Here is a 14,042-nt window from a genome sequence, read left to right as displayed (position 1 = left end):
AGAGAGAGAGTACTCCTGCTGTTTGCCTAACATCGCCATATGTACATAGAAATATAAAGTTAGTCACACACACGCACTGATATTCTGACCTACAAATGACCTGCTGGAACCCAAATTGCAATCTCCATACACAACGTGAACCTTCCCATCACTCTCTACGCCCCAGGCCTTCAACCGTGGAGAATGGCTTCTTATGACAGCTCCCCAAAGGAGCTCCTCAAAATGTCCACCACTCTCCAGTCTCCACCGTGAAATGAGGCCAGACCACCTCAACTCCAGCTGATAGATGTCCTATTTCACAGCCCAGCTTAATTTCCATGCCACAGAACTCATATAGTGTGTGTGTGTGCGCGTGTATGTGTGTGTGCATGTGTGTAAGTGTATGCATAAGCGTATGTGTCTGTATTGCAGTGGCACAACCTGGAGAAAATAAGGCAAGCTTTACATCCTTACTTTGTTGCTCTACCATGCAGCCCTTTTTTTTAGGAACTGTTGAGGAGAAAAATCCATATCTCCATTTCTATTTCTAAAGGAGAATTACACATTGTTTCTCCCTCTTCTAAGCTTCTCCCCAATTTCTATTTGTCTTTTCTCCTTTAGAAAGTAAATACCTTCCAGGAAATTGAGGCAAAGGCAAAAATCGTCCCAATAATTTCTGTATGATTCTTGTTTGTCGGATTTTGCATCCAATTTCAAGACCCCCCAGTTGGGGATGAAATTAAAAAGAAGGGGTGTACAGGAGAGAGAATGGGTGCCAAGAACAGTTCAACCAAGAAAAGGGAAGAAAGCTTGTTCTTATTGGTTCGTCAATAGGTGAGGTTTCTCCTACTGTCTTGAACTATCGGTTCAACTCTCAAGGATAATAATGTCATTTCATGACCTTGCATCTTGTCTCAAGAAAAGCTATGGCTGATTTGTCAGCAATACCTATGTCTACAAAGAATCAAAGTAACACCCACCACTTTTTTGCCTTCCTCTTTTTGGTTTTACTGGATCTCATAATTCTTGACAGGGATTTGAAGGACATTTAGCTTTCTAACAATCTACCATACACCAAAGAAGAATGATAAACATTGTTGGGAACGGTTTTCCTATTTTCTTGGTTATCCTCTTTGGGCTAGGGGGCAGTATTTTGACGTCTCGATGACAAGCGTGCCCAAAGTAAACTGCCTGTTACTAAGGCCCAGAAGCTAGGATATGCATATAATTGGTAGATTTGGATAGAAAGCTCTGAAGTTTCTAAAACTGTTAAAATAATGTCTGTGAGTATAACAGAACTGATATGGCAGGCAAAAACCCAAGGAAAATCCATCCAGGAAGTGGGAATTTTTTAATGTGAGTGGGTTTTCCATTGAATGCCTATTGACTATGTAATGAATTAGGGCCCAGATTGCAGTTCCTATGGCTTCCACTAGATGTCAACAGTCTTGAGACATGGTTTCAGGCTTGTATTCTAAAAAATGAAGAAGAATGAAACCTTTTGGTCAGGGGACTGGAGAAGCATGCAGTACTGGAGAAGCATGTGACTGTGTGCGCGCTCTTCGTTGTTTTTTGAATACGCTATTGTCCGGTTGAAATATTTTCGATTATTTAGATAATTGACACCCTGAGGATTAATTATAAACATCGTTTGACATGTTTCGACAAACTTTACCGGTACGATTAGGATGTATTCGTCTGCGTGTTTTGACCGCCTTTGAGCCAGTGGATTACTGAACAAAACGCGCCAACAAAACAGAGTTTTTGGGATATAAAGAGGGACTTTATTGAACAAAACAACCATTTATTGTGTTCCTGGGACCCTTGTGATTGCAACCAGATGAAGATCTTCAAAGGTAAGTGATTCATTTTATCGCTAATTCTGACTTTCGTGACTCCTCTGCTTGGTTGGAAAATGTTTGTATGCGTTTTGTGTGCGGGATGCTGTCCTCAGATAATCGCATGTTATGCTTTCGCCGTAAAGCCTTTTTGAAATCTGACAAAGCGGCTGGATTAACAAGATGTTTATCTTTTAACCGATGTATAACAATTGTATTTTCATGAAAGTTTATTATTACTATTTCTGTCATTTGAATTTGGCGCTCTGCAATTTCACCAGATGTTGGCCAGCGTCCCACCTTTCCCAGAGAGGTTATGCAAATATTTGCTTATTAAATCCTATTGCTTATCAAGAATCGTTTCAAATCTATATAGAATAATAATAATATATTTATTTAATTTGGCGCTTTTCATTATACGTTGAATCACAAAGTCACCTTAAAAACAAAACAAAACAAAAACAATTTATTTTAACAAATGTAGGAGGATCTGGAAGTTAATGGGCGATGGTCTTCCACAGATTCAGGTGATAGATCATTCAGAAAGGTAGTATCTTGAGCCGAGGGAGCATTGATGGTATGGCCAGGCAGAGAGGTAGGGACATCTGACAGACAGGGCCCGGAGCTCTTCATCGGGCACCTCGTTGTCAACGCTCCTCCTCTGTAGATCAGGCTGGATCGTCCACTAGTGACATGTAGCACCCACCTAGCTGGGTGATGCTTCGGCGATTGTAAAAGTGCCAGTAAGACCACCACACCTCAGCAGTAGTCCTGAAAATCTCCCTACAAGGCGAGCTTCTGCATCACCCCACACCGCAGTCATATAAATGTGGTTTATGCATTAATTTGCTTATGTGGTCTCTTATTATGGTCCTATGATTTGATTTGGAATAGGTCAATTACGCCCTCTAGCATCAATTAGTTTGAAGTACGGGTGGGCCTGCCAAGATAGCCACATATACTGTAGACGGGTTGGTTGTTTAGCAACAAAACCGACGAGTGTGCAATTATGGGGCAAAACAAATGGGGTTAGATTGGGCTTAGATTGTTGACAACATGTAAACTATATTCCCTCTCCAATGTTTATTGAAAATACAAATACTTGTGCACAATGAGCACTTCTTGTCTCTCAGACAGATTGTTAGAGTTGCCATACTTGCATTGTCATGAAATCAGTCAAAACATCTCAAAACAACACATGGTATCAGCTAAAACTAGCTGAAACAAGCCACCTACGATTTCCCACACGGCAGCTTCTTGTCATTGTTGATAGCTACCTGACAATTCAGAATAACAACAATGGATAGCTTCAGGCCCCATCGAAGCTCGCACATAATTTTCGTGACATTGTCAGCCAACCTGTCTATTGGCTATATAGAGATAGGAAGTAAAGGCTACAAGTTATTGCAAATGTTTGGGATACCGGGAAGGGGTACATTTTCTGAACCACAGGTTTTACCCTGATTTTTTTGTTTACCTGAAATACTGGAACCTTTGTTTACCTTGCGTCATATCATTTTGGATTCTACAAATAAAATGTTTTACGTTTCATTAATCAAGCCATCATTTGGAAACATTTGACTTTCTATTGGATTATTTGATCTATCTTGCAACTGGAATACCGACGGCTATTCGAAAAAAACGCTACAGACACATTTTGTTGTCCACCCTGTTTTTACCCGTGGTGCATTGACCCTAAAGCAGTGAGGAATAAGTGAAAAAGAGATGATTACTCTCTTTCATCCACTTTTCAGTATTTCCTTTCAGAATGAGAAAACAATACAGTTGAAGTCAGAAGTTTACATACTTAGTTTGGAGTCATTAACACTCGTTTATCAACCACTCCACAAATTTCTTGTTAACAAACTGTAGTTTTTGCAAGTTGTACTTTGTGCATGACACAAGTCATTTTTCCCACAACTGTTTACAGACAGATTATTTCACCTATAATTCACTGTATCATAATTCCAGTGGGTCAGAATTTTACATGCACTAAGTTGACCGTGCCTTTAAACAGCTTGGAGCATTCCAGAAAATGATGTCATGGCTTTAGAATCTTCTGAAAGGCTAGTTGATATCATTTGAGTCGATTGGAGGTGTACCTGTGGATGTTTTTCAAGGCCTACCTTCAAACTCAGTGCCTCTTTGCTTGACATCAGGGGAAAATCAAAATAAATCAGCCAATACCTCAGAAAAAAAATTGTAGACCTCCACAAGTCTGGTTCATCTTTGGGAGCAATTTCCAAAAGCCTGAAGGTACCACGTTCATCTGTACAAACAATAGTACACAAGTATAAACACCATGGGAACATGCTGACATCATACCGCTCAGGAAGGAGACACGTTCTGTCTCCTAGAGATGAACATACTTTGGTGCGAAAAGTGCAAATCAATCCCAGAACAACAGCAAAGGACCCTGTGAAGATGCTGGAGGAAACAGGTACAAAGGGATCTATATCCACAGTAAAACTAATACTATATCGACATAACCTGAAAGGCCACTCAGCAAGGAAGAAGCCACTGCTCCAAAACCACCATAAAAAAAGCCAGACTACAGTTTGCAACTGCACATGGGGACAAATATCATACTTTTTGGAGAAATGTCCTCTGATCTGATGAAAAAAAAATGGCCATAATGACCATCGTTATGTTTGGAGGAAAAAGGGGGAGGCTTGCAAGCCGAAGAACACCATCCCAACCGTGAAGCACGGTGGTGGCAGCATCATGTTGTGGGGGTGCTTTGCTGCAGGAGGGACTGGTGCACTTCACAAAACAGATGGCATCATGAGGACAGAAAATTATGTGGATATATTGAAGCAACATCTCAAGACATCAGTCAGTAAGTTAAAGCTTAGTCGCAAATGGGTCTTCTAAATGGACAATGACCCCAAGCATACTTCCAAAGTTGTGGCAAAATGGCTTTAAGGTGAATAAAGTCAAGATATTGGAGTGGCCATCACAAAGCCCTGACCTCAGTCCTATAGAAAATGTGTGGGCAGAACTGAAAAAGCGTGTGCGAGCAAGGAGGCCTACAAACTTGACTCAGTTACACGAGCTCTGTCAGGAGGAATGGGCCAAAATTCACCCAACTTATTGTGGGAAACTTGTAGAAGGCTACCCAAAACATTTGACCCAAGTTAAACAATTTAAAGGCAATGCTACCAAATACTAATTGAGTGTATGTCAATGTCTGACCCACTGATGAAATAAATAAAAGCTGAAATAAATCATTCTCTCTACTATTATTCTTAAAACAAAGTGGTGATCCTAACTGACCAAAGAAAGGACATTTTTACTAGGATAAAATGTCAGGAATTGTGAAAAACTGAGTTTAAATGTAGTTGGCTAAGGTGTATGTAAACTTCCGACTTCAACTGTACATGCATCTGTCCCCAACCCTTCTCCACTCCACCCACTCTCTTGCCACCCCTTCTGCTATCTCTTTCCTGGCCTTACAGCTCCTTCTCTCCATCCTCGCGGGCTTCGGCTCCTTGCTGTCATTTGGCATCACGGTGCCAGGGTCAGTGAACCATTCGCAGCCCTGCGAGGGAGACCGCCAGGGCAGCTGTGCCCCCCCACGCCAGCTGCCAGCACCGCTCCATTCACAGACACACCCTTCAGTGTGTGTGTGTGTGTGTGTGTGTGTGTGTGTGTGTGTGTGTGTGTGTGTATGTGTATGTTAAATGAACACTTCAACCGAAGAATCCTATTTCTCAGTTTGGAAAATGTTGGTGATATGGTATATTTCTAGTTGTATAGTGGACAAGAAACCTGGACAAGAGGAATGTATATGTGAGAATTGTGTTCATCGACTACAGCTCAGCTTTCAACGCCATAGTAGCCTCTAAGTTCATCACTAAGCTCAGGGCCTTGAGTCCTAGATTTCCAGGCGGGCCGACCCCAGGTGGTGAGGGTAGGCAACAACAACCTTCGCTGACCCTCAACATGTGGGCCCCTCAAGAATGTGTTCTCAGCCCTCTCCTATACTCCCTGTTCACCCATGACCGTGTGGCCATGCAAGACTCTAACTCAGTCATCAAGTTTGCTGATGACACAACGGTGGTAGGCCTGATTATCAACAATGACGAGAAAGCCTACAGGGAGGAGGTTAGAGCTCTTCTTTGTCTGGCCACCCCAATGGTGGAACCAGCTTGCCCCTGAAGCTAGGAGAGCAGAGTCCTTGCCCATCTTACAAAAACATATGAAACCCTACCTCTTCAAACAGTTTCTTAAATAATCCTCCTAAGCACTTGCACTTATAGAGTCTTCTGATGACAGTGATTGGGAAGAACGAGTTGTTTTCACAGAAGAAGTTGACCGAGTTTTGAAATCAGTTTAATGCCCGGTGGAAGCAGAGAGATGATGGAGAGAGTCAAAAAGAGAACACAGAAGGCTGTTATATAAAACACTTGTCTCCAGATTAAAACACTTATAAAACACTTCTCTCCACATCTTCAAACTAAGGGCAACCATGGCATCCATGACAGAGAGGGAGAAGCATTCATACATGTAAGAGTAGCTACATTTTCAGATATTATAAGTTACCGATTTTGTCAGAAAGTCAATTTTATTGCAAGTTAAAGCTTACTGTTAACTAGCTAAGTAAAGTTAGCTGGCTGGCTCGCTAGCTAACGTTACTTGTATGATCTGTGTAGTAATATTATTACTATCTCAAAAATCTATTTGCATTGCTAGTTTAGCCTAATGTTAGCTAGGTAGCTAAAATTTAACCTAGTTGGTTAACTTTAGCTACTGTACCTGCAGATTCAAGCATGGTAGTATTGCCGCTACAAAACAACTGGGAACTCGGAAAAATACAAGATCAAATCATGATGTCAGCGATCTTCTGGTCGGAAAGTCTGAGTTCTAGAATGAAGCCTGAGTTCCCGACTGGGAATTCCGAGTTGGATGACCTTTCAAATACATTTTCCCAGTAGGAGCTTGTTTTTTTCCGAGTTCCCAGTTGTTTTGAACGCACTGAAGTCAGAGATTCCCCAGTTCCGAGTTCCCAGTTGTTTTGAACGCGGCATTAGAGTTGGGATTATGGTTCATTGTTTAGCTAGCTACATGTCTACACAAAATACTCCATTATGCAAGTAACCATTTCACTGTACCGTTTACACCTTCTGTATCCTGTGCATGTGACAAAGAAACTTTGATTTTATATAGTGTGTGTTTACCAGAGACGGAAATATGAAGAACAACATGACCTGCACTAAAATCAGATTAAGATATAGGCCAAGGACTAGATAAAGTGTATTTTTACTAGTACTTTTTGCTACTACTTTCACCACTTTTAGTCTTGAACCCATTGGTCGTTTACTACTCTATCTTATTCACTCTGTTTAGCACATGCCCTAATGTGAATTTTTAAAGAGATGGGTGGGGCTAAGGCTTAAGAGGGTGTGAATGGGTGTAGACAAAGAAGAGCTCTCCAGTAGGTGTTCCAAAACATTCACGGGCCATTTTCTCAAAAGTGGTGTAACACGTTTATCAACTTTCAAAGCATAATTACTTTCCCATTGTTCCTCAAATGCAGTATATTTACCATTTTCTAGCTCTGAGCCTCTACTTTTATCCAATGTAAAAAACACAATTTCAAATGTTGTTACATAGGACCGAATCCAGGTGGTGGGTCACATATGGCCCTCCAAAGGGTGGTGTGGTCAGCCCGACGCATCACTGGTGACACACTGCTTACCCTCCAGGACATTAACAGCACTCTGTGTCAAAGAAAGGCTAAGAAAATAATTTAAGGACCTCAGTCACCCGTGCTATGGACTGTTAACTCGGCTACCGTCTGGTAGACAGAGACAGTAAAGGTGCGCCAGAGCCGGACTCACGCACGCGTGCACACACACACACACACACACACACACACACACACACACACACACACACACAGAGCCAATGCTGCTGTCTCATGTTATAGAGACATTAAACCACTGGACACTTCCTGTTTCACACTGTATATTTAAATACTGTATTCTTGACATAGCTCCTTGTAATATTTCTACTACTCTACTACTACTTTTTATAGTAGTTACACTGTTTATACACACCGCATATTTCTTTATACACTGGATTCTTGACATAGCTCACCCTAATATATATACTGCTGTGCATATCATTCTTAGTATATTTACTGTAAACTAATCTGTTGTATATAGATTGCATTTGGATTACTGTTACAGTGCTTTTTGGTTGCTAATTGGATCAGTTCTGACATTTCTTGATTTTATTATAATATTACAGTATTACATGCAGACTATAAAAAGACAACAGGTACAATACATTTCCATGTCAGTTGACAACTCTGGGCATTACAATGAACTTATAAAATACAAAATCAGTAATGATCTGAAAATGCAGATACAGTTTATGGTTCTTGAAACGATTCAAATATGCACCGGAGGTAATGAAAGTTATGCCACATTCAGTACAACGGAAAAAATCCTATGACAGTTATCACACTGAGAGAGAGAGAGCTTAACGGAAAAATCCACAAAAAAACTATATTTTTTATTCGTCCACTGTTAATACAGTTCAGCAGTCAAGTTTTCAAGATATTGGACTTTCAAGAAGCAGTGTCACTTGCCACAGTATCATTTTTGATGCAAAATGCACAGTAGCTCTGCCACTTTTCAACGCAGATGATTGAGACGAAGCCAATGCAAACAAAACACGGATACCTATAGCTTCAATAGACAGATTTGGAAGGGGAGTTTTTTTATTATGTTGTCATAATATAATATAATAAAATAATATAGGGGTGGCATTTCAGGCCTGGCTTACTGTTAGGGCCCACTGTAGCAAGTGTTGACGTTAGTATTTGCTCCAGGTGCCCAGATTCCCTGAGCTATTGAGGGTAACCACTAGAGAAAGCAATAGTTCATGGGCATAAGGTAGGCTAGCGGTTGAGAGTGTTGGGCCAGTGCTGAGCCAGTAACCGAAAGGTTGCTGGTTTGAATCCCCGAGTTGACTAGGTGAAAAATCTGCCGATGTGCCCGTGAGCAAGGCACTTAACCCTAATTGCTCCTGTATGTCGCTCTGGATAAGAGCGTCTGCTAAAATGTAAATGTCAATGGACTCTAGGGGGTTAATACACGTGGCACACCCTCATTTTCAAAGGCTGTTGACATCAGAAAGTGTGAGTGCATGCGTGCCTGTGTGTGTGTGTTTGAATGAGAGGATTTGCAGCGGGAGAGCATGCTATTACAAGTGTATGTGTGGTCTTTTGAATCTATTTTGCCCCAGCTTGCTGACAGGGCTGCCAAGACCACTTTGTCCTTAGATTTGTCACTGGGGTAGTCCATCCAGGAAACAACGTTACCTAATTTTACGGACACGTGAGTCTCACTCTCACATGATAGGACAGGGTTCCCCAACTAGGTGATTTTATTTGGTGCACCAAGTTTTCAGAGAAAAAAAAAAAAAGATTTTCATTGTTGGACAGAAAAGGCTGTAAGGAAATCGGGAAACCAGGAAATCAGATCCAAGTGATTTTAATTTAAGAAATCTGTTCCCAAGTATTCCCACTCATAATAGAGAGCCATGTGATCGTATCCAAATGCAAGCAAGGTTTGAAATGATTATGTTTTAGTCAAACATTATATCTGTTTGGGCTTCTTACAGTCAATTTGCAGTCTACAAATTATTTGTAATTATCTTCCGGTCCCTTGACCATCCGCTCAAGAAAAAATTGTCTCGCTACTGAATCTAGTTGATGATCCCTGTGATAAGTATCCATTTCTCTCCCACAAAAATACTCACCCAATGAGCAAAGACCAGGGGCTGTTCTAATCAAGCATTTCAGAGTAGGAATGCTGGTCTAGGATCAATGTAGCCTTTTAGATCACAATTAATACAATTAGATGGATAGGGGGAACTGATCCTAGCACTCCTACTCTGAGAAGCTTGATACATATACAGTAGCCCCAGAGCAAAGATGATTATAGGCTTTTTCAGGTCACCTGAAGGTGTGTGTCTGCACAAATCTAAGCAAACTCGCAGAGCAGTCTGGCGGAAATGATTAGTACCCTGCAGTCAAATGACCAAATGGCCCTCTAGTGGCCTCATGGGTGGAAAGTTATTAATATTTTTCATAATTAATAAACATTATTTCAAAAACACACTGAAAATCCGGTGTTTCTATGTCAAAGTCTTATGTGATGTATATTAAGTGTAATATTTGGACGTAAACTTGAATACATTTCAATTCTACCTGACATGGTACAGGTGTCTTCTTTATTTAAGCCCATAACCATGTGTGTGAGGTGTATATTTTTGTCTCAAAGTAGATTTGTTTAAGACTACCAAGAAACACTCTTGTCTAAGCCTGATTTAGCCCACTGCAGTAAAATGCTTAGAGAGCACACACACATTCACTCTCACAGACACACAGACAAACCATCTGCCACTGAGAATAAGCTCATGTGAGTCTTGGGAACGAGGGGAGAGATGTCCACTGTCCAGTCAAGTGGGAAGCTTACGGTGGTAGGGCAGGCTCAGGTGTGGGAAGCAGAACAAGAGTCAGGCGCCAGAGGAAGGCAGGAGCCTGGGAATGAATGAGTATATCTGCTGCTCTTCCCCAGGACTGAGGAACCTACTGGATGGAGCCCCTTCCCTGGGATCCATCTCATTCCTTAGGAATAGGTCTAGGATCAGCTTAATCTACCCTTATATCAACCCTAATCATTAGGGGGTAATGCAAAGCTGATCAGATTAGCATCTATATAGGCTTGTTCATCCTGTCTCCTATTGACTCCTGGACAAAGTTGCCACAGATAATGATAAGAAGAGCAGTTCAACATTTTCACGCCTAATGATTAAGGTAAGGTTTTGGGCAGGTGAGCTGATCCTAGGTCTGTGTGGAAGGTTAACTTTTACCTGGAGGGTAAAGAGCCATTCTGGAAGCGAGATGCACGACTATGACAAACCGTCTGACTTCAAAAGGAGAGATTCAGTGTTTTCTAAATATGTGGAGGTCTTTAACTGCTACAAGAATCTCCGTACTATAACACACTTAGCCAACACACACCCGCATACGCACGCACACACACACATATTTACATTGTGAAAGATATTACCTGTGCAATGCCTTTTGCAATGGAGCCAAGACATTAAACCGGTGTCTAAAAATATCCAATGCAATTTGCTACAGTTACATAAAACTCTACTGATGATGATCCAAGAAGGCAGGGGTGGCTTACCACAATCATTATCGTAATCACTACTGCAAGGGGTCATGTGACGCAATGCATTGTGAGAGTTTATAATTTATAGCTTCAAAAGCAGTCCAATAGGCACATCAAAACCTATTAATTAGTGCACACCGTAGCAAACCGTAACAAAACATTTTGCAACAGAAATCAGTTTGCAACTAAAACTAGAGATTCTCGTTCCGGTAGGTCCCTCTCCATTTTGCCCCGTTTGCTTCCGTTTGGGTCCTAGTGAATACACCCCTGTACTAGACATCACTGTTTGTCAATTGCCTCACTAGGCAGTTAACATGTTCTCTGCTTGCTGATTGGTTGAGATGGTCAGTGAGTACACTACCGGTCAAAAGTTTTAGAACACCTACACACTCAAGGGTTTTTCTTTATTTTTTACTATTTTCTACATTGTAGAATTATAGTGAATACACCAAAACTATGAAATAACACATATGGAATCATGTAGAAACCAAAAAAGTGTTAAACAAATATATTTTATATTTGAGAATATTCAAATAGCCAGCCTTTGCCTTGATGACAGCTTTGCACACTCTTGGCATTCTCTCAATCAGCTTCAGGAGTTATTCACCTAGAATGCATTTTAATTAACAGGTGTGCCTTCTTAAAAGTTTATTTGTGGAATTTCTTTCCTTCTTAATGCGTATGAGCCAACCAGTTGTATTGTGACTAGATAGGGGTGGTATACAGAAGATATCCCTATTTGGTAAAAGACCAAGTCCAAATGGGAGATTTTTGGTTCCAACCGCCGTGTCTTTGTGAGACACAGTGTGGATGAATGGATGATCTCTGCATGTATATTTCCCACTGTAAAGCATGGAGGAGGTGGTGTTATGGTGTGGGGGTGCTTTGCTAGTGACACTGTCTGTGATTTATTCAGAACTCAAGGCACACTTAACCAGCATGGCTACCACAGCATTCTGTACCGATACGCCATCCCATCTGGTTTGAGCTTAGTGGGACTATAATTTGTTTTTCAACAGGACAATGACCCAACACACCTCCAGGGTGTGTAAGGGCTATTTGACCAAGAAGGAGAGTGATGGAGTGCTACATCAGATGACCTGGCCTCCACAATCCCCAGACCTCAACCAAATTGAGATGGTTTGGGATGAGACGAACTGCAGAGTAAAGGAAAAGCAGCCAACAAGTGCTCAGCATATGTGGGAACCAGGTGAAGCTGGTTGAGAGAATACTAATAGTGGGCAAAACTGTCATCAAGGCTAAGGCTGGCTATTTGAAGAATATCAAATATAAAATAGATTTAGATTTGTTTTACACTTTTTTTGGTTACTACATGACTCCATATGGGTTATTTCATAGTGTTGAGGTCTTCACTATTATTATACAATGTAGAAAATAGTAAAAATAAATAAAAACCCTTGAATGAGTAGGTGTTCAAAGGTTTTGACCGGTAATGTATGTTCACATGCACACTAATAGCTACATATTAAACTGATTATGGCAGTAGGCCGAGTATGGTATTAATCATGTAAACACCTTACTGTGCTTATCTTAATCGGTCATAATCTAAGTAAGCATATGCCGGTTTTCTGAGCAATCTTTCAAATTATTAGGACACATTAATGCCTTAGTGTGAGTTCCAGCAGTGCATTTGATCTGCACATGTGCTAACACCAGCAGGGCAAGCCTCAATCTTATCCGCAAGTGAAGTGAGTTCGTAAAAACTGAAAGTATGCTAATTGTTTTCACATACAAACTTTATATGTCCAGACTCAGAATCAAATAGGCTTCCCAAAAATAACATGGTCGCTGTGGTAGAACGTTTATTTTTATTGATGATTTTCTGCATTTATCAAAGTCCCATCTGTAGCATGATTTCACGTGTCCATGTAAACAGGTTTATTTAGGGAAATCGTTCTTCTTGCAAAGCATGTAAACTATTATATTAATCTGGCTATTTACAATAATTCCATTACTGTGTGCATGTGAACGTACCCAGTATGGCTGACTGAGCGACACAGGGAGATGATTTCAGTTAATTAATAGCTTGTCACAGAAACAGAATTTGGGATATGACGTAAATAAGAAATAAGCTACCGCGAAAACACCTATTTTTGCTGTCGGTGAGTCAGCAATTTGAAGTATAAATTGCCTTTTATTTTACCTCAAATACTTGTTCTTTTTAGGATTTTTACTTGCAGTGAGCCAACCTACACATTTATTTTGCATATTTATCTATCTCAAAGATAAGTTATATATTGTTTTCCCTTGTTGTTTTTTACCCAGTGTTTCTAGGGTGCAGTTGCCTTTGGTCTAATTTAAAGTGACCGAGACTCGAGTGCTCTTCCCCAAAGAAGCAAGGTCATAGTATGCACACACACACACACACACACACACACACACACTTATGCATATACACAGTCACACACATATTTGAGGAGCACCAACCTAGATGCAAGCTAGACCACTGAAATGTGTGTATGTGTGTGTGTCCAGTACCTGTGTGTGTGTGCGTGGCATTGGAGGCCTTGGCGAGATTGAACTGGCGAAGCCTTCTTTGGTGAGTCTTGCCGTTGTAGTGGATCTGGGCCTGGGCCAATGAATTAAGCTGGATGTTACACACCTTGGAAAAGAAATATGGTTTTACACATAGACATACATTCTATGTACACTGTACTTTTAATACTATTAGAATGATATGTGATATTTAATTATGTGGTTTGTATCCACCTTGACACAGAGGCTGGACAAAAAAACAACATTACAAAAAAATGTAGGTCATGTCCGTTCACTATGGTGCTCCCAGCAGGTAGGCTACTGCATGGCTCCCCGCTGTCACACACACACGCACACGCACACACACACACAGTCTTGTACAGCTAACCATGTGGGCACACACAATTCAGTCCCATTCAAAATCCTATTTTCCCTAACCTCTAACCCTAAGCCTAACCCTAACCCGTACTCTTACCCTAACCTTAACCCAAAAACCTAACCCTAACTTTAACCCAAAAACCTAACCTTAACC

General features: G+C 40.9%; 1 protein-coding gene across 1 annotated transcript in view; it reads right to left on the bottom strand.

Annotated features, from left to right (window-relative positions):
- The window catches only part of LOC110491690 (zinc finger protein 385C), a 138,693-nt gene that overhangs the window by 59,919 nt on the left and 64,732 nt on the right, over positions 1-14,042 (bottom strand). The window contains exon 3 of the mRNA XM_021565326.2: positions 13,514-13,637. Coding sequence (XP_021421001.2) covers positions 13,514-13,637 — 124 coding nt within the window. The remainder of the gene's footprint in view (positions 1-13,513; positions 13,638-14,042) is intronic.

This window comes from Oncorhynchus mykiss, chromosome 16 (genome assembly GCF_013265735.2).
Source record: "Oncorhynchus mykiss isolate Arlee chromosome 16, USDA_OmykA_1.1, whole genome shotgun sequence".
NCBI lineage: Eukaryota > Metazoa > Chordata > Actinopteri > Salmoniformes > Salmonidae > Oncorhynchus > Oncorhynchus mykiss.
This window is presented reverse-complemented; position numbering and strand designations above follow the sequence as displayed.